The sequence below is a fragment of the Myiozetetes cayanensis genome, unplaced genomic scaffold (genome assembly GCF_022539395.1).
Source record: "Myiozetetes cayanensis isolate MyiCay16 unplaced genomic scaffold, myiCay2020 scf36, whole genome shotgun sequence".
NCBI lineage: Eukaryota > Metazoa > Chordata > Aves > Passeriformes > Tyrannidae > Myiozetetes > Myiozetetes cayanensis.
Genome location: NW_026087588.1, coordinates 1,181,433 through 1,202,070, shown reverse-complemented (window position 1 = coordinate 1,202,070; position 20,638 = coordinate 1,181,433). Strand labels below are relative to the sequence as shown.

Genomic DNA, 20,638 nt, shown 5'->3' with positions numbered 1-20,638 from the left:
GCAGGATCTCTCCGGTGGTTGTTCCAGAGGGATCTGCTGGTCCCTCTGGGACCTGTGCTGGCTGCACCTCTGCGTGGAGGGAGAAGGTAAACAGAGAGCGAGGCGTTCATGTAACAAACTGCTCTTGGTACCGGGCGAGGAAAAATTATCTCACCAGAAACAGATAAAGGGAAGGGGAGGTTTGTGTGGTGCCAACCAGGCCTCTGCTGACTCCATCTGTGACGTAGGCACTACCTCCAGCTAAAAGTGCCCTGTGCCCTGGCTGCCTGCCCCACACCCGGCTGGCAGAGGCTCGTGCTCGCCCCGGACTTGCCTGCAGAGCACCCGGCACCATGTCCGTCACCATCTGCCAGTCCATGGGCTTCGTGGTGTCAGCCCTGGGCATCGGGGGCATCATTGCATCAACCTGTATGGACCAGTGGAGCACCCAGGACTTGTACAACAACCCGGTGACCGCCGTGTTCAACTACCAGGGCCTGTGGCGCACCTGCGTCCGCGAGAGCTCCGGCTTCACGGAATGCCGCGGGTACTTCACCATCCTGGGCCTGCCAGGTAAGGCCTGCTGGTGGCTCAGAGGGCACAGGGGTGGGAGGGTACCTGCCAGAAGCTCCGTGGGAGTGGCTGTAATGGGTGATTTTCAGGGCAGAGCGGGAACCCCGAATTCCAGCCAAAAAGGATCTCAGGTGGTCTCCCTGTTTGGATAACAGGTCCCTTGCAGAGATCTGCACCCAACCTCCCCCTCCCATGGCCAAGCAACTTTGTCCTCGCCAGAGTGGGGAGGTGCAGCAAAACTGACCACAGCTGGTCCTGGACCATGTTCCTGAGGTGTTGTCCAGAGGCTGCTCCGTGGGGCAACTTGTCCCCTGCGCCGTGGTGTGGATTCCTCCTAGAGAATTCCAGCTTCCCACCAGAAGCCACTAATATTCTTGTCATTGGAGAAGATCCTTTTCTAAGAGGATATGTCACAGTTCAGCTCACTGTATTTCTGGATGGGCTAACACCACCAGGCTGGATTTTCCCCTAATTCTCCTTTGGTTCCAGTTTTTTTCCTTCCACAGGAATCGTTCCTGGGCTGCTTGTGCCCAGAGTATCTCAAGGTGCAAACAATTAGGTTACAATAGGATTATCTGAGGGGTTTTTCTGTCCTTAATACACTGAGAAAAAAAGGCACTTAGACTGTTATACCCATCTGGCCTCTGTGCTTTGACACAGCGAGAATGGAGGGAAGGGCTGGTGTCTGGTGTCACTTGTGCTGCCATATCCCAGAGCAGGTGCCAGGGATGCATTTTCCTAGAAGGAAATGGACCTGATCCTGCCTGGACATCCAAACAAAGGTGTTTGTGCAGGGCTTGTGTTCCATCACAGTCAGCAAAGCTGAGCAGCTTCCCCAAGGGAAAGCTCATAGAGCAAAGGGCAGGACAGGTTGGTAAAACTTGACTCCAGCAACTAATTACTGGTTTAATGGTAGGACTTGATGATCTTAGCAGTCTTTTCCAACCCTTATGGTTCTATAAAGAGATTAAAGTTGCCACATGAAGAATAAATTGAAGTTTAAAAACCAAATCCTCCCTGCACATAGATACACCCACAACACGCTGCAGAACTGCCTCAATTCTGCTGCTCTAAAAGCTTAAAATTACAAAAAATGTGACTCCAAGGAAGAAGCAATTAAACTTTTCAAGTGTTCAGCTCTGGGAACTTCTTTAATCTTTGACGAAACCAGACTGGTTGAGATTTGGGGGGTTTTGTTCTTTCCAAATACCTTTGTTGCTAAGCTCAGCATTACAGCAGAAAATAAAAAAGGGATTTTTTGATAATTCCCAAACATCCAGACTGGTGTCTGTAGGGTAGGTGTTAGTTTTCTAAAATGGAAATGTTGGGGGGGAGGGGTGGATTTCCTGCATGAGCAGGATTTTACTGTTTGAGACAGGCTGTGGGAGTTCAGTCTGTCCATGTCCCTGCCCATGGCAGGGCGTTGGAATCAGACGGTCTTTAAGGTCCTTTCCAACCCAACCATCCTGTGATTCCATGATTCTGTGATTCCTCACCTCCATCCCACAAGCTCCATGGATCCCTCTCAGCCACAACATAAATGGGCATCCTATCCTAAATTTTCCAGGATTTCCAGGGAAATCATCACCTTACAGTGAATTCCCAGGTGCTTGCCGTGTTTCTGCTGCCACCTATAAAAAGGGATTTAAAAGACCCCAAGAAAGAAATTTAAGAGACCCCAGAACAGAAATTTAAAATAAATCTAAAACTAAAGGTGGGTGGGTGCCTGACCCCCCCAAATTTACCATCTTCACCCTCAGGGCTGCTAGTGAGCTGTTCTCTCCCCTTGCTGTGTGGGAATATGAATCTGTATGTGCTTTTTGTGACCGGTGTGATCAGCTCTGCCCTACAAAATGAGGTAGAATTTTTTCCTTTCTTTTTAATGAATTCTTCAGAAGTCCCCCCCTTCCCTGCTCCCATTTCCCCTCCTGTTATATATTGTCTGACACTTCCCAGTCTCTGGAGAAGCCACCAACCCACTCTCCCCACTGCTGTGTTTTATGGATTGGCTCCATCTCCCAAATCCATCTGCTCCTAAAGGCATTTCTTCCCACCCACAACCAGCAAAGGCGAACTTTATTCCAACCAGAGTGGGGGGAAAATAAGGCTAAAACAAAAATCCAATCATTCATTTGTTAAGACATTATTTAAGAGCATCACCCCCATGTTTATTTTCACTTCGCTGCACCTTGCTCGCCATTAAACCCCCCTCTTCACCCACCCCATAGTTAATGGTTTGTCAGCATTTCCATTATAAACCCCTATTTATTATTCTGACAATGGCAATTTATATTGGGAACAATAGTGCCAGGGTGAATAAAAATAATAGGACTCTCACAAACAGTGAGGTGACCTGAGCACATGGAGGAAGTTTTGCTTTCCCAGGGGTTTTTTTTGCTCAATCCCTCGCTCCCCTAGCAAAGATTAAACCTGTCTTGCCCATCATCTATCTTCAGTTTGGTTGGGAATTTTAATTTCAAATAGATGGGGGGCAAATCAAGATAATAGATGAAAATGAGAAATAACCCAGGTTCTTTGCTGCTCAGCTATAAGCGGTTGGTCTCTGGTGGAATTTGTCACTTGAGAACTGAACCTGCTTGCTCTGGTTTGGCTTTCTCTTGTTTTTTGCTGCTTGCTTTGGTGTGTGAGGGTCTGGAGGACACAGCTGGAATTAGAACACGCAAATAAGGCACAAATAGCAATAGCTGAGCTCAGGCAAAGGTGGTGGTTTCACCTCGTGTGGAAATCAGGAGGCACTTTCTGCTAAAAGGAGCATTTTCCAGTTGCTTCCAAGTTTGCTAAACTGCAAGAACAAGGGCAGTGATTTCCCTGTTTGTTCTTGGTGTTTTTTTTTCAGCTTAGTGAAATTGCTTCAGCCATTTTTGAGGAGACAATTTATTCTCTTTTGACCCTTTCAGAAGGGCTGAGGCAACAAAGCTCTGGTGGCTTGAAAGAGAAGAATAATTTTGCATTTCCAACAGCAAGCTGTGAAAGCCTGAGAGCAGCCTGTTAAACTTCTCCAACCAGTAAAAATGTCCATGTTAGAGGGGTCAGAGTGAAAACAATCCATGGGAATGTAACCACGACTTCTCCATAACACAACTGCTCTCACCTGGCTGGTGAGAGAGGGTGGCAGAGGTGCATGGATCTTCCTTAGGAGAGTTCATGTCTAGGAAGTATCAGCATTGGCTTCCCTGGATTTTCTTCCTTCTATATCGATGTTCTGACAAGGTTTTCTCTGATTTCATACAACCAACACATATTTTGTGGCAAAACCCTTGCTTTTGGAGACAGGGCATCCCACCAGCCAAGGAAACAGCATCTCTGCACCATGGAACTCTTTCATGCCCAAAGTTTGTAAGGCTGGGGGCTTTTAATGACCTGTCATAATCCTCCACTGGTGATGCCCATGGGAAAATCTCTTCCAAGTTCTTTTTGCTGCTTAAAATCCTTTAACCCAGTCAGTTCAGCTCTGAATTTTGAAATATCTGCAGGTAACTTCCGAAACCTTCTTGAAGCCTTTGGAGACCAAGTTTTGTGCACAGAAGGATTTAGGTGGCCCAGAGGGACTGGAGGCTTGACATAAACCTACCAAGGGCACATGTGGGGCTGTGGTGGGTTTGTATTCCCAGCAGGAGCTGAAGGAGGTGTTGGAATGGGGGAAGAGCCAATGGGAGGCACTTAGAGGGGTCTTGGGCACCCCAATCCCCAGTGACACTTGGGATGGGAAGAGGTGGCAGTGAGCTGGGTTCATGTGCCACATTTTTACTGTTTTGTGCTTTTACACCGTGAAAAGGTGAGAGACAGGGAAAAAAATATCCTAAAGGATCCGGGATGAGGTCCAGAAGAGGAGCAAGGCAAGGGAAATCCAAGAGGCTGTGGAGATGTGGGGCTGGGATACAGCTTGTAGGCATGTAGGGCACAGGGCAGCTTCATGGGCCACCTCAAAGTACTCTCTGGGCCACCTGAAGACCAATGGGGTGGATCTGAGCTGAGATGGGGTCCTTCCATGACCCCCTCTCCCCACTGAGCTCCAAAAGGGCCATTCAACCCCTCTCCTGGTGGACCTCACACTCCTGGTGTCACACTGTGGTCGTCACAGCAATAGAGGGGCAGGGGGAGGAGGGTGGGTTTGCTTTGGCTGGGTCTGGACAAGCTGGAATGGTGTGAACAACTGGCAGGGTGTGAGTTATATTTGCAAATTTGAAAGCAAACATGAGCTGTAGGTGATTTTTGTGGGAGAGGCAGCGATAACATTCCGGGGTTGCCATGGGCCCCAGGAACGGTTTGAGATAACGGAGAGTCAACGCCTGGGCAGATCAAACAAGTGTGAGCTGAAAGAAAGGGGACAGAGGGGAGTTTTCACAAAGTCCCCTTCCGTCTCCTGGTTTGGGTAAACCACTGGAGATGTCCCAGTAGTCATGTGAGTCCTGTTGTCTGCTCCTTGGAGAGGAAGCTTGGCCTTGGCAAGAGCTGTGTCCTCACCAAGAGGTCCTACAGCTTTCCATCACCCAAGAATCTCTTGGGGTGTGCTCTGAGCCAACAGCCAGAGTGACCCAGGTGACCTTCTGTTATGTGGGAAAATGGGATGATGAGTTTTTGCAAAGGGAAACATATTTTTCCCTGAGTGGTTCAGAAACAACCATTAAAAATAAGCTTAAAATCAGAATATCGGAGAGAGGCAAAAAAAATGGAGGTGCTGGGGAAGGGGTGGGATGGAAACAAGTTTGTGTTTTTTCTCCAGAACTTTGCTTCAACCAGCCAGTGAGGGAGGTGTTTGTGGGAGCTTTGACTTCCCAATGTTTCCAAGTGTGATGCTGATCAGAGCATGAGAAATGTGGAACAGCAAATGCTGGGATGTCTGGATAACACCTTAGCCAATATTCTTAGGGATGATCAAACAGAACCCCCCCAACCACAATAATTCTTCTAAGATGACACCATGTGGAGAGCTGGGCATGGCTGGGTGTTTGTCTGACTCTTTTAGCTCAGGGCTGCAGCATGACCATCATCACCAGAGCTGCTTTTTCAGCTCCATTTTTGGGGACGCAAACACAAGGCTTCAGTGGGGAATACACAACCCCGTGCTGCTTTATCTTCTTTAAAGACACGGTTCAATCTGGCCCTCCAAATCCAAGCCAGGCTCATCCACCTGGGCTTTCCTGGGCACTGCTGATGATATTTTTGGGTTGCTCTGGGGTTTAGATGGCCCTGAGTAAGAGGGCTGGTGAAAAGCAGCATCTCACATCAACAGGAGGAAATTATGTCCCCAAGGGAAGGTGAGTGAGGTGACAGACTGGGTGGTAGACCCTGGCTCAGGGCACATCCAGGGGATGTCCCTCTTTCCAATAGGTGTCTTGAGGGGAGCAATGGAGCTGGGGATGCGAAATGGCGGAGGAGGAGAAGAAAAGGTTGGCTTGAAGAGCTGCTCCAGCTGCATCCAGCTGAAAGCAGCAGAAAGGGTTTGAGGAAGGAGTGGTGACTCTGAAAAAAAAAACCAACAGATGTTTGCCTTTTTAATTCTCCCCCTCTCCTTTCCCTCTCCCTCCCTAGGGGTTATTTTGAGCAGTGACCATTCTCTGTGCAATATTGCCCACTACTGATGCAGGATGGCCCCACCCTTGGGGTAGGGGCTGTATCCCAGAGGAGTATCTGTTCCTCTGACGTGGTTTGAAGAGGTTCAACCTGGAAAAAGGGATGTGGTCTCTTCCCACCAGACGGCAAGAAGAAAGAAGATGAGTCCTGGGGCTTGGGAAGGAGTGGAGTCATCCTGGAGAGGTGCTGAGGAGCATCAGGGTTTGGGCACAACCATCTTTTCTGGGCTGGGACACAATTCTGGCTGTGGGACCACAGAGGATGGGATGAAGAACTGGCCACATTACTGGTTTTAACCCTTTCTGCCCTCCTGGCTTCCAGGTCCTCCCCATCCTTAGTTATTCCCCCAGCTTCTAGGTCCTCTCCAGCCTTGGTTTATCATCACAAGGCATTATTCAAGGTGAGTAGTGTTAGCCATGTGCCCTCTCCCTCACAGAGGATAAGCAGTTCCTACCCCCTCTGGCTCTCAAGGGCTGCCTTCTATGAGCTTCTTAATTCACCTTATTATTTTTGCTGGCAACTTTGCATATGTCAGAACCAGCCCTTCCTCTGACGTAAATCTCCCAAAGTCGGTGAAAATGATGAAATGATGAAATTTGAATAAAAAACTGCTGGAAGCAAAGACATCTTGTGCCTGGCCCGGTGGTGGCCGAGACTTGTGGCCACTAGACATGGAATCGTTCTCTGGCTGTTACAGCAGAGTTCAGCACATCCCTGTGTGCTGCCCACCAGCTTGCACAGCCCCACAAGCTGAAGGGGTGTCCTGGGAGGTGGTTCTCCAGGAGGCAGAAGCAAAACCCAAGGTGCAGTAAGCCCGTTGTAGCTCCTCCATGCACAGAAACAGCCTCTCCTCTCCTCCTCGTGGCCTCCACTCGGCTTTACCCCCACGGTGTTGATGGTGCCTGTGGCAGGGAGCAGGACCAGGAATGCTTCAAGTGGGAATTTATTTCTAGGTCAGAGCTGAAGGGAATCAGTGGAGAGGAGTATTAGATGGGAAGGGATGGGTGTGAAGTCTGGAAGGTCCTTGTAGCTCACTGTGCTCCATGCGTTGCTCCTCAAGCTCAACACTTCTCCCTTGTGCAGAGGAAACTAATTTCCTATGTTTTATATCCCCAGCCCTTTTAGAGGACCATCCCTCCAGTCAGTACAGAGAAGCACCTCAAAAAGGCCATTTCCCAATGGTCCCTGTGCTCTCCTTCCTCCCATGTGGGTTTCAGTGGGGCCACATGTTGGCTGGTGGGATGTGGGCAGGTGGAGAGCTGGGCTGGAGGAGCTCTGCTGGGCTCTTGGCTTGGTGCCTTGGGTTGGGCCATGATCAGCATCCCAGACAACCTCAGCAATGCTCCAGGGGCCTGCAAGGAGCAGTCGTGTCCTTGGGCTGAGCTGGTGGTCCCACACCCTCTCCCAGAGCCACCACTGGTGTCCCTGGTGGTCATTGTGCCTCTTGTGGGGACACCTCCATGGGTGCTGGGGTGTAGAGATCCCCCATACTGGTCTGGTGGCATAAGGGGCTGAATTCCCCTGGGAACGCGGTCCTGCCCTGTGCCAGGGAGGCAGGAGGAGCCTGAGGAGCAGCACAGGGTTTCGGTTTGGGGCGGGCACAGGACCCAAGTGGGTTACTCAACACTCAGAAGAGCGTGGCTGCTCAGAGGGGGAAGGACAAGCACTCTAAAGGACAAAAGCCCATATCTGCAGCCCTGCCAGCACAAACCTCCTCAGCCAGAGTGAAACTGGACTATCTTGCAAAAACACTGTGAGCAAACAGCTCTCCACGGAAAGCATCTGATAAGGGCAGCTGCATTTCTGGTGGCTCGGGCGAGAGGACCTCGCTGCTCCCATTAGTGCTGCTGCTCCCCCGGGGCCATCTCACTGCTCTCTGCGGGGACACACCATGTCCACCACCCTGTGCCAGGTGATGGGCTTCCTGGTGGCGTCTCTGGGCATTGCCGGCACCATCACGGCCACGGCCATGGACACGTGGAGCACACAGGACCTGTATGACAACCCCGTCACCGCCGTCTTCCAGTACCAGGGGCTGTGGAGGAGCTGTGTGAGGCAGAGCTCCGGTTTCACCGAGTGCCGGCCCTACTTCACCATCCTTGGGCTGCCAGGTAGGAGCTAACCACGCTCCAGGTTTGACCTGGGAGCTCTTCCTGTAGCTCTGCACGGTTCTCGTCCAAAACTGAAGCAGTAGGAGCAGGTATCTCAAAGCACTTGGGGAGGAATAACATTTGCAGGCTACTCAGAGTAAAAAGGGGAGTGTATTTATTGCCAAAATGATACCTCTATTAAGCGGAAGTTACAGCTTGGAGAAACTTGGAGAAACTCGTGGGTGGTTTCTGGATGAGCATCACAGGTTCAGGCATAAATCAGCACAGCTCCGGTGATGTGAGGGGAGCGAGGGTGTTTCAACCCCAGGTATTGTCCCTTTGAAGGGAAACCCAAGGAAAACAGCTGCATGGAACTGTGTGTTGTCAGAGAATAGTGAAAAAGATTGGCTTTTCCAAAGGGAAAACTGGAATTGGAGAAATCCACCTGTGAGCAGGAAGGGTCAGGAGCAGAAGAAGGTGTGTTGGGTCACTTCACATGACCCGGGGATGGTTAGTGCTGCAGAAGTTGATTGCAGAGGGGTGTTATTTTCCGGCTGGCTTGCCAGTTTTACCAAAAGAGCTGGTTTTCCCCTCCCACTGCACGGGAGGGTATTCCAGTGCTCCTGGCCCATGGCAGAGGGGCAGCCAGCCTGGCCCTCCATGCCAGCCTGGGAGCTCTGGTGCCAGCCAGCAGGAAACGTGGCCCTGGGAGTGGTTTTGGTGCCCAACTGCAAATAGGTCCAAGTAATAAGTGCTGCCCACAGGCCTTCTGACTGGAGAATGTTGTGGGTTCCAGCCCTGTATCCTCAGGGATGCCACCATGGTTTCCCTCTGGGAAGCTTTGCCGAGGACCAGGGTTTGCTTTCTGAGGGAAGCCCAAGGGGTCAGGTGGGGTAAATGTGTCTCTGTGTTTCTTCAGGATTGCTCAGGCCACTTCTTTCCCCTGTGGAAGAGCAAACCTCATATTTAGAGTTCTTTTTCCTATGGCACCATTTGTTTTAGGGAATTACAAATATATTCATCAAACTATATATATATATATATAGAAATGTCGATCACTATATAGATCTTTGGAAGGCTGTGTGTGGGTGATGGGTTTTCAAAGAGCAATGAGACAATGGGAACCAACCTTTTAGTGTCAGTTTATCTTATTCCAGATTTCATATTTTAAGTTATTTTTAGGTCATATGGCAAATATGCAAAACACTCAAAGGCAATTTCTGTTGTGCCTTAGAGATATTCTGTCAGTTTGGATCTTTATGTGTCCATTTAATTGATGAATACCTTAAAACATAAGCAAAAAATTCCCCTGTTTGAATTGGGTTAATTTAAAGACCTTATTTTTTTCCCCTAAACTTTCTATATCCCATCAATCATTTGTGGTCATAAAGTCATATTTCCATTTTTTTAAAATTTTGTATCAGCAACAGATACACAGGTGATTTTCAGTTTAAATTACTAAGTTCTTTTACCTAGCTCACCTCTCATGTTGTAGGGAGAAAGACAACTCTCCAGTTTCCCTTACATCTGGAAAACACAGTGATGCAAACTGTGCTTTCTGACCACTGGCATTTATTTTGGTGAAGAAACTTGAGTTTTTGCTATTCTCTTGTTGTGGAACACCCTTCCTTTGTACAGAAATCAGGTGTGCAGATATGGAGCAGAGTTAACACCCTCATGCAAAATGTTTATCCCAAACCCCGGTAGTTTCTGTGCTTGCCTTAAACTCCAGGGCTCTTTGCTCCTCAGGTCATTTCTTCTCCTTATTCTCCTGTTTTGTTTGTCTAAACCCTCCCACTCCTTCCTCCCGTGGGAGGTCATTCACCTGTCATCAGAGGACTTTCAGTGGAAATTCCCTTGAAGCCTCAGTGCTCACTTTCCAAACAGCTTCAGGTCCCAGGAGCCTTTATGCCATAGCACACCTGGGAGAGCTTTCCTCTTCTTCCCATCCCTTTGTGGAGATGGTGCCTCAGTCAGTCTCATGGAGACAGGAATGGCTATTTGGCATTTTTTTTCTCTTGTGCCCTGCTGGGTTCCACTCCCTCCCCTTCCCAACAGCTCCTTTTCCATGGAGATTCACCAACTTGGACTTCAGCACTCCAGCGAAAGTGCAACATTCCTGGCTTTGGCCTCTTGTGTCATTCCATGGACTCCCAAGGAACACCTCTACTGGGAATCAGCAAGCTCTCTGTGGGATCTTGACGTAGGGTCCCTTCGTGATGGGTTGAAAACAGCTCAGTGATGACACCAAGGAACCACAAGGTCTGTAGGAAAAACCCAGGAAGGAAGGAAGGACTGGCCTAGGGACCAGGAGCTTCTTCTTATGTTGCATTATCAGCCTCTCCTGCCTGTCCTAAAACAAAGGCAGCTACAAAGGAACTTCAGTGGTTGTAAAGCCAAATGAGATTGAGCTTTTCTTCTCTTTGCAGCTTTTTATGCTTCCCATCAGGTGCTGCGGAACAACCTTTGAGGACTGATAAGGCGTATCCGCAGCTCCTTGTTCTCTGATGGAGAACAGCTAATGAGCTCGCACCTGGGGGCTGATGAATGGCAGATTGAAAATCCCAGGCTCGTTAGCACTTGTTATCAGCCGATAAGGGCAAATTGAGTCATAAGAGGCAGCCCCGGTGGGACCGCCAGTGGGAGAGAGTGATGTGTTCCCAGCCTGTGGTGTGGCAGGGCGCCTGCTTCTGTGAGCGCCGCGGGGCTGTCGGGGTGCTGGTGCCCCACAGGCACCCCAGCACCCACCCTGCCCTCCTGCCCACCCTTCTCCCAGCCTATGCAAAGCCAGCAGAGTCTGCTCCGCGCTTCCCGGGCACCCAAAGGGGTGACAGCCAGGCTGAGGGAAGTCCCTGGGGCTGCAGAACGCTCTCCTGCCCTTCTCACCTTCCCTGAAAAGGGACAGTCATGCGTGGGGAGCATCAAAGCCAATCCCAGGGCTGGGAGAGCTCGTGGGAGGCCGAGAGGAGGCTGCAAAGTGTCCCAGCCAACTCACAACAGCCCTCGAAATGCTTTCGGCCCCCCCCTCCCAGCGCCTCCCTGTCTCTGCCTGGGAGAGGAGGGGGAGACGTGTCTGGGGCCAGCTCTGGATTGCACGAAAGATGGGATGTGTGCCACCTTATTAGAGAATCACCTTGGTATTCACATCCCCTTTCTCCCTCCACTTCTCTGTTTTTAAAGGTGCAAGTTTGTCTTTGGTTTTCCCATTTACTTTTCTAGGGAGTCTTGAGGGTTTTTGTTGCCTTCAGCCCTCAGTTCCCTCGGGAACAACCCGCCAGCTTCCCAGCCTGCCTCCAAACAAGCATTCCCACCTCATGACAGGCTGCTGCACAGATTCAGGATGGGGGTATTTGTGTGTTGTTTTAATGAACGTGGACAGTTTTGTACAGGACTGATACAAAGACCAGGGATATGAGGAGGGAGGTTGTCGCCAAAGTTGTACTGATGTGTAATGTTTGTCAAGATGATTTTTCCTCTTCTCCCATGCCACGTGCTTTCCTGTGAAGCACGTACATCCAGAACTGCCTTTGCAGTCATGCAGTAGCTGGAAGTATCACGGAGAGCTGGGTGGAGCTGTCTGCTTTCATTGCTGCTTGGGGATTAAAAAGAGGAGTGTTCTCTTAATCAACTTGTTAATGAATCAATTCATGCTTGTCCCAGCTCCCCACTAACTCTTTTCCAAGAATTTCAGCTGAGTGAACTGTTCCTGGTGATCATTCATAAAAAATTATGTCTAAGCCATCAAACTCCTTGGGAAGTTGGGGCAAACAGCCCCATTCCAGAGGCACCCCAGATAACATTCAAGTGCAACTCCAGTGCCCGTTTTCCAAGGTTATCTTCTTTAATACTTATCTTTTCAGATAGAACCAGTCTTTAAAATCCTCCCAGGCTCTGACCAGTCTCTTTTCAGTCACTGCCCGTGTCTCCCTTTATCCTGCAGCCATGTTCCAGGCAGTGAGGGCCCTCATGGTCGTGGGCATCGTCCTGGGCATCCTCGGCCTCCTCGTGTGCGTCTTTGCCCTGAAATGCATCCGCATCGGGACCATGGAGGACTCTGCAAAAGCCAACATGACTCTGACCTCTGGCATCATGTTCATCGTTGCTGGTAAGTGGGGGGTGTCCCATCTTCCATGGAAGTGAGGATGGGCAAGTCCTCCTGCAGGTGCTCTGGAGCCACCCAAAGCCTTGGTGCTCTCATGGAGTTATTGGCATTTGTCTTCCAGCTTGGCCTCCTGGGGTCAAGGGGTTTCTACCTCTGCTTAGTAAAAAAAACACCCCAGAAAGCAGATGTGTGTATGGGCAGAACAAGGAAGACTTGGAAAAACAGCCCACAGACGGAAAGGAAAACATCCCTCTTAGGTTGTTATATATATGTTGCTGTCATGTCCTATTTTATGCTTTATTTATATATCGTATTTTTTTATGAGTTTCAGGCTTTATACATAAGAATTTTAGGAATAATTTTAGGAATAATTTTATCCTAGTTTGTGATTTTAAATACCTTGGGTCATCAGGAGGGTTGCAGGAATGCCCAGTGTGCCCAGCTACCTCACAATTTTAAATGCTTAACACGTCATTTACAGGTTGTCCTACTTTCTTTTTTTCTGAGATAGTAATCAAATGAAATCCATATCCTAATGAATGGAAGGAGGATGTCCCTATTGAAAATCCTTAAAATCCCAACACTTAACTTTCGTTGGGATACGAGACATACAACACAAGTTAAAGGTATTTCATAAGTACAGGTTGGAAAGAGGATCAGCATCCTGCAACACAGCTTTGATTTTGCACTTTAAAGATGTCATTTCAGAATCATGGAATCACAGAATGGTTTGGATCGGAAGGGACCTTAAAAACCATCTCATTCAATGTCCCTGCCATGGGCAGGGACATCTTCCACTGGACCAGGCTGCTCAGTTTTACTCCCTTGAGTCAGTGAGCTGAGAATCTGGGCAATTAGAAAATCCCACTCATGCATTCCTGAAGATGGAATCAGCTCCTGGGATGGGACATCCCTTGGTTGCCTTCACCCATTTCAAAACAAGGTCCCCAAACTCAGCTGGTGAGGAATTGGGCCCCCATATGCCTGGTGGACCTGGCCCTTGGTCACACCTCTGTGAGCTGGAGGTTATTTCTTCTTCAGACAAGGGGGAGAAGTGTTAAAGGTCTGCTCAGACCTCCCAAGAGCTGTGAAGAATTGTTTGGGAAAGACTCAGAGGTCTTGGTGGTTGTAGTAATGATAAATAGGACTTTGGATGCCCAGAAGATCTGGAGTCCATACATTTGGGCAAAAAGTCCTCACATGACACTTAGTTTTGTTTTGTTCCTCCTTCCACAGTGTCCAAGGCCAGGTTGGACGGGGCTTGGAGCAACCTGGTCCAGTGGAAGGTGTCCCTGCCCATGGCAGGAGGTAGAATGAGATGAGCTTTAAGGTCCCTTCCGATCCAAACCACCCTGGGATTCCATGTTCAAGTGTCCTGTGAATCCCCCTGCTAAGGAAAACAGGTGATTGGCATCACTGCCAGGCTCTCCAGGGCTGGGCACCACATGGATGGAAGAAGTTCCCACCTCCTGAGGCTGGGCTTCCAGACCTGGCAATGAACCAAACGTATCTCCATGAGGCAGAGAGTGTGTTTTCCCATTAAAAAAATAAATAACTTCTGGCAGGGAATCTTTTGTCCATGTTTGTCACTGTAAAACAAATCTTTAACACTGAACTACTGGATATTTTCAGCTACTGAAATGATCTGTTTGTTAAACTCATTTTCTGTGAGAAAACACATCAGGAGAAAGATTCCTGCTAGGATGATTTGGGATTGTGGAGGGTGACATTGCGTTCCTGCTGTTGGAATTTTAAATGCAAGGGAATCCCAGCAGGAAAGTGTAACATGTTGTGTTGCTGAAGGACACAGAGCAGTGTCTCACCCACCTTTCCAGAGCTGGAAGGTCCTTCCCCAAGGCCACAGGTGACTCTTGAACTGTGTGGGTCTCAGTCTGTCCTTCTCTCTGATCCAGGCCTGTGTGCCATCACCGGTGTGTCTGTGTTTGCCAACATGCTGGTCACAAACTTCTGGATGTCCACCACCAACATGTACCAGGGCATGCAGAACATCCAGAACAGGTGGGTGGTCAGCTGGCTCAGGGTGCTCCACACTGGGAATCTCCCTCAGGGCTGCAGCCAGGGCAAAGGTACATCTGGGAGTAGGTTGGGATGGTTGCAGGACTTGGAAGATTTAGTGCCTTAGGAGATAAAGTCTTACCTGCACTGGAGATGTTGGCTGGGATGTCTCTGCTCATGCAGCTCAAGAAGGAGGTGGGGAGCCCATTGAGGGACTTCTGGGAACTTGTGCAGGGCTGGGGGGAGGATGACAATGCTCAGTGTGTTCCAGGGGGAGCAGCCTGGCCCCTGTCCCAGCCTTGAGCACGTCTGTGTCCCGCAGGTACACCTTTGGCTCAGCCCTCTTCGTCGGATGGGTGGCCGGTGGCCTGGCCCTCGTGGGAGGCATCATGATGTGCCTGGCTTGCAGAGGGCTTATTCCAGAGGAGTCCCGGTAAGCTGAGCTGTGGGAGACATGTGAAGGTGCTGCCGGAAACCTTGGCTATGTGGATAGCAACCAACCAGCACAGGATATGTCTGTGAGATCCCCATCACAATAGTTACTGTGATGATGGAATCACGGAATCATTTAGGTTGGAAAAGACCATCCTGTGCCACCATTAACCCAGCACAACATCAAGTCCACCAATACGTGTTTATTTATTTGCCCTTTATGTGTCAAAAGGGACCATTTGCCTTCCCTGTGTGTGTGACTTGCAGACAAATAGAGCAGGAGAGAGACCTTAAAATCTGAAGTTTGCAATGTGCTGGTTAAGACAGGCCCATTAATTGCAGCTTCATTTGCAAGGTGCACAGCAGATCATTAGAAGGTGTAGATTGCATCAGGTGACCTATGATTTATGTAGAATCAGAGTGGTTTGGGTTGAAAGGGACCTTAAAGACTATCTAATTCCAACCCCCTGCCATGTGGGACACCTCCCACTAGAGCAGGTTGCTCCAAAACCCATCCAGCCCAGCCTTGGTGCCAGGTTGGGTAGTCACAGACCACCCAGTGCCTGATGGGAGCTCCTGTGTCTCTTGCAGTTACAAAGCCGTGTCCTACAACGCCTCAGGACGGAACATCTCCTACCGAACGGGGCCCTACAAGGGGTATGAGCCTGACACAAAAGCCAGGAAGGGCCCGGGGTATGAAGAAGCTCCTCGGAGTGAGGATGGAAGACGTTCCTACCCTTCCAAATACGACTATGTCTAGCAGACCTTCTGGGGTCAGCTTCTGCTCCGTTGTGTATTTTTAACCTCAGAAGCAAAAAGTGCAGCAACTAAAGCAGTCTGTAAACAGGATTGTGCTTTCTGTCGTGTTTTCTACTCTGAGGTTGCACCCTGGTTTGTTGTGGACATCAGTTTTATTTGACTGCCTGCCACGAGGAGGTCTACAACAAAATAACGCCTTTTGGTGCTCTCAGAGTAGAACATCTTGCTCCTGTTTTATATATAAACTGATGTCCAGGAGCGGTGCCTTGTGCCCTTTGCCAATTATTCAAATAGAGAAAATTCCCATTTAATAATAGCTGTGTATGTGAAGTAAATTCAGCCATGCCCCTTTGGATGTGCCCAAAGCCAAGAGACCCCACAGTCATGGAATTCTCCCTGGTGACTGTTTCTGCTCAGTCACACCTTTGCTTTGCTGGTTGAACTGATCTGCTGGGAGATTTAATCTGATTTATGTTCCTTAGACATTTGCTGTAACCTGTGATACCGAAGTGTATTTATTTCTTCTGTTCTCTCCAGGGAATTTGAATAATCCATTGTTATTCCTACAACAGGTCTTTGCTGTAACAGCTCCAAACCTCTGTGTGTGACCAGTGTTCCTGCAGATGTCATCTTTAATGAGGCCAGGAGAGTTTCTCATTTAGAATTAATTACAGTTACATTTGGAGCAGAAATCCCAGGGAGCATTAGATGTTTAACTCTACACCGACAACAGGACTTTCTTGTGTTAATTCTTCCCCCAGTGATGTGAAGATTAACTCCGTGGTGAGATGTTGCTTCCTCCAATCAATTCCTCCGAGTGGAAGTTGATTTGAAGGGGTCAGAGGAAGGGATGTGAGAGCTTAGGTGGGAGGGGAGAGCTGTGTGCTGTTACCTGGCTCCAGAGCACATCCCAAAAAAGCTCTGCAAAGGGCCCATGAGAAGAGCAAAAGGATAAGTTAGGGAGACAGGAGGGCTCCAAACCCACCAAAGTGGCCATTTTGGTGGACATCTGCAGGAGATTTTGGCACCACTTGTCATAGTTATCAATTCTCTGAAGGAGCTCATTGGCAAAATTGTTTTGATGAAATGCTGGTGTTGGTTTGATGTTCTGGAGGGCTCAGAGGCAGAGCTGAACATTCCTCAGAGCTAGGCCTTTGGCAGGTGAAGCTACCACCAGCCTGGTGGCTTGTAGGGGTAGAGGGGGCAGGCTGTGCTCACAGTGGGCACAAACTGGGTCCAACACCCCCATGTCCATCACTGCTCCATAACCATCACCTATCCACAGCCACCAGCTCCCCACCATCACACGGAGGCAAATCCCCAGCACAGCTGCAGGAGGTGTGAAGATGCTGCCCCTGGGGAAGGTCAGCAGGAGAAGCAGGGAACACCTGGAGTTGCAGCACTGGGAGCTGCTTGTTGGACAGAGGTGGGAAGAGCTTCCATCCAAGTCTTGGATGAAGGGCTCTTGGTCCCTGTCAGGCTGGACACTGGCCCCTCCTGTCACCTGGGATAACTCCCTGCTGGATGTCAGGGCTCACCCTCCCTTTCCTGCTACTGGTGGACTTGGTTTAGGGATCTGTTTTTAAAGGAAAACACTTCAGTTTTGCAGAGGTAAATCCTGTTCTATCTTAAAAACCTTGACACTCTTTTCCATGGTTTTATCTCCACTCTCAGTATCAACTTAGATTTCCTGCCTTTTTTTTTTTCTTTTGCGTGCTGAATTTAGTTTTCGGCTTGTTTGTTTTGTTGGTTGTTTTTTTAACACAAATATTAAAAAAGAAGGATATTCAAGACCAAAATCACTGTTTCCAGCTGTTTCCATTTGTTCTCTCCTTGTCATGACCAACATCTACAACCTTCCTGCTCAGCTAAACCCCCCTCAGCTTTGGGTCCTGCAGGTTCTTGGGAGGAGGATGGAGAAATACAGGGAATTGAGGATAAAAATAAAAGATTAGGGTGTGTTTTTTTCCTGTTATTCACATGCTGAGACAAAATACCAGAAAATCTGGTGGAAGAAGCATCAGGGGACCCCAAGTCAATAAGGTGATGAAGTCAGAGCTCCTTATTGGGAGCTCTCTGAGGAGTAGAGTTTAGTTTCAAGGCAGAGATTAAACACTTCTAAATACTTCATTGTTCTTAGCAAGGAAAAAAAAATGCTGGTATGTTCTCAGCTCCACTGGAAAGGGGCTGAAAAGCACAGGAATGTTTAATTTAGATAGGAAACACACAAGTGGTGGTGAGCTGAAGGTACACAGGGTGACGGGAACGGCGGGAAAACAGGCAGGAAAAATTGAAATGAAGGTTTAGGGCTGTGTTAGAATGAAAAACATCCCAAGGAAGCAGCTTGGAAAGTTACACTTGATTTTTATGCAGCACAAATTCTCCAGCAAACTGTCTGAGCTGGTTCTCCCTGGGCTACACTTGGATGTACACTTGGATGACAAGATTGTGGGCAGGAGCTGAAGCAGACCTGGATGCAGGAATTCCTGCCCTCAGAAGGTTTCTAATCTTCCACCATCGCTTTTTGTTTCCCTCGGCCCCAAACCTGCAGGATGAAGTATTTTAATGCAGCAAATGTCCCTGGGAAAAAAATCCCATTCCAAGGGGGGAATCATTTCTTGCTGAGCCTGTCTGTGGTGTGACCACTTCTGCTGTGACACTCCTGCTGTGTCTGTGTCTGTGAAGGGCCTTATCTCATGTGGGCACCTTGGCACAGGCTGCCCAGAGAAGCTGCCCCAGCCCTGGAAGTGTCCAAGGCCAGGTTGGATGGGAGCAACCTGGGCTAGTGGAAGGTGTCCCTGCCCATGGCAGGGGTTGGGACTGGATGGGCTTTAAAGCCCCTTCCAACCCAAATCATTCCGTGGTCATGTGATTCCACGTCTTGGGACATGGACCCAAATAGCCCAAGGGGAAATCTTGGGACTTTACTGAGGACAAAGTTCCCATTTCCAGGCTTTCCTCTGCAGGCTGAAAAAAAAAAAAAAAAAAAAAAAAGAGGATACCCTAATTATTCCTTGAACTTGGAGAACAAAGGGAGATCCAGAGCCACCCCCAGGAGGACCCAATGGTGGCAGCTCATCGTGTCCCAGTGCTGGCTTGTCCCAGTGTCCACATGCAAAGGACAAAACCCCCTGTACCACATGCACAGCCCAAGGTGCACAGGGAAAGGGACACTTGGCCCATGGGCTGCCCCTCACCCCAAACACAACATCTCCCACCACAGTGGGCACTCCAGGGGAACCTTTCACCCCAAAAGGTCTGGATTTGGGCTCTGGAATCCATGCCCAGGTGATCAGGGAATGGAAGGAGCAGCACGTTGTGGAGGACACCAAAGCCATCCCCATGGCTGCAGGCTGGAAGGAGCAGTTCAGCATTGGCTGGGCTGAACTGGGCTTGCTGGTTTGACCAAACCATGAGCTTTGTGCCTCTGGAATTCTTTTGGCTGAGTAAAAGCTGAAAGAGAAGCCAGAGACTGCAGATCTCCTGCCCTGTGAGCAAACCCAGCTTTGCCTCCTGCTGCTGTCACTGGTGAGGGAGGGCACGCAATCCCCTCCCACCCGTTATTTTATCTTTCTTGATAACAAACTTCAGGGCAAAGCATGGTTTTGGTAACACCTGTAGAGCCAAGTCAGGGAAATCATGATGAGTGATTCATGTGTTTCTTTTGTCTCCATAAATTTGATCATCCTCTGAAAAACACACATTAGAGGAGCTGATTAAACACAGGCTTGTCTAACAAAGCCAGGGCTGCAAAGCCTGAGTGCATTGTCTGCCAGCAGAGCCCTCTGTAGGTTCTTTCTGAGCTTCTGCACCGTTTCCAAGGGTGTGAGAGCAGATCTGCATGGATTTGGAGCAAGGGAAGCAAAGACACGTATCTGAAGCTCCAAATTGGACTAAGAGATAAGAACTCTCCTGAAATCTATATGCAATTAAAAGCCAAATCTTCCTTCCTACAGTGACAAGGTTATTGCTTTTATGGAGCTGAACAGAGATGGATGAGTCCATGGATTAATAGCACTAAGATTTATGACACTGTGCTTGCCCCAAATATTCTGGGAGAATAGCTCTCTGGGTGAGATATTCCAGCTGAATAAATTTGATAGGGTTTTTCTTTTCCTTTATTTATTTATTTTTTTAATTTTTTCCCCCAGCTTGGTATTATTTAGGAGAGTTGTGCTGCATTCAGAGCTTTTTAGTGCTGTGGGTTGAATATTTACTATATTCACACTTTATAAAAGTGTTACCAAGAACTGGAGTCCCAGGAAGAAAAAGTCATTGAGAAAAACAAAAAAACAAAATTTATTATTTTGAAGAGCTCCGGACTCCAATGGCATTAAATTCTTAACAGAGGCCTGAGTAGTGATTTTAGTGTTTTGTCCCATGGGAAAAGGATCATGCTCCAGGGGTGTCCTAAATGTTTTTGGCTCTGTTACAGCACTTGGAAGCTGGTTCTTCAGGAATCAGCTGGGATAGTAAAACCAACCTTTCAATTTGTCATGGCACTGCAAAGGGGCCCTTTCTCCACTCCCCCCCCCCCAAAAAAAAAAAAAAAAAATTCACTGCTCTGGGTGATTTCTCCTTCATTAAATTGGCTTCTTCTTCAGCTTGCTGGTTCTGGACTTGTTTTACTGTTCCCAGAGAGGATAAAGCCAAGGGAGTCACTTCTGGTAGGAGAAATGAAGTGTCAGCAGTTGGTGGAGACCCTGGAAAACCCTCAGTGCTGAGCTGAGGACAAGGCTAAAACACAAGGAGAAAATGAAAACCTGGGGGAATTTAGGGAGAGAAGTTTGAGATGGAAGGGATGGAGTTATACAGCTGGATGGGGGACACCAGGCAGGGCAGAGGGGTAAGGGCTGGGCTGCTGGACTGAAGGACAGGGAAAATGGGGAAAACATGGATTTTGGACAGGCCCTGCTCCTCCATAGCACACCAGCATGGGAGGGCTGCATCATCCCTTGCTTTAAAAACTTCAGGGGTTGTTTTAGGTCAGGTTGGAGGGGTCTGGAGCTGCCTGGGAGAGTGGAAGGTGTTGCTGCCCATGGCAGGGGGTTGGAACTGGATGAGATTTAAGGTCCCTCCCAACCCAAGCCAT

General features: G+C 48.8%; 1 protein-coding gene across 2 annotated transcripts; it reads left to right on the top strand.

Moving 5' to 3' along the window:
- Window positions 1–332: 332 nt before the first annotated feature.
- CLDN18 (claudin 18) lies at window positions 333–15,547 on the top strand. 2 transcript variants are annotated; one of them, XM_050328084.1, is made up of 5 exons: window positions 333–552; window positions 12,178–12,342; window positions 14,253–14,358; window positions 14,678–14,788; window positions 15,379–15,547. In XM_050328084.1, the coding sequence occupies exons 1-5, from the start codon at window positions 333–335 to the stop codon at window positions 15,545–15,547; spliced, it is 771 nt and encodes a 256-aa protein (XP_050184041.1). The 2 variants fall into 2 exon arrangements, with proteins under 2 accessions (XP_050184041.1, XP_050184040.1); XM_050328083.1 differs by lacking the exon at window positions 333–552 and adding an exon at window positions 8,039–8,258.
- The last annotated feature ends 5,091 nt before the right edge of the window (window positions 15,548–20,638 follow it).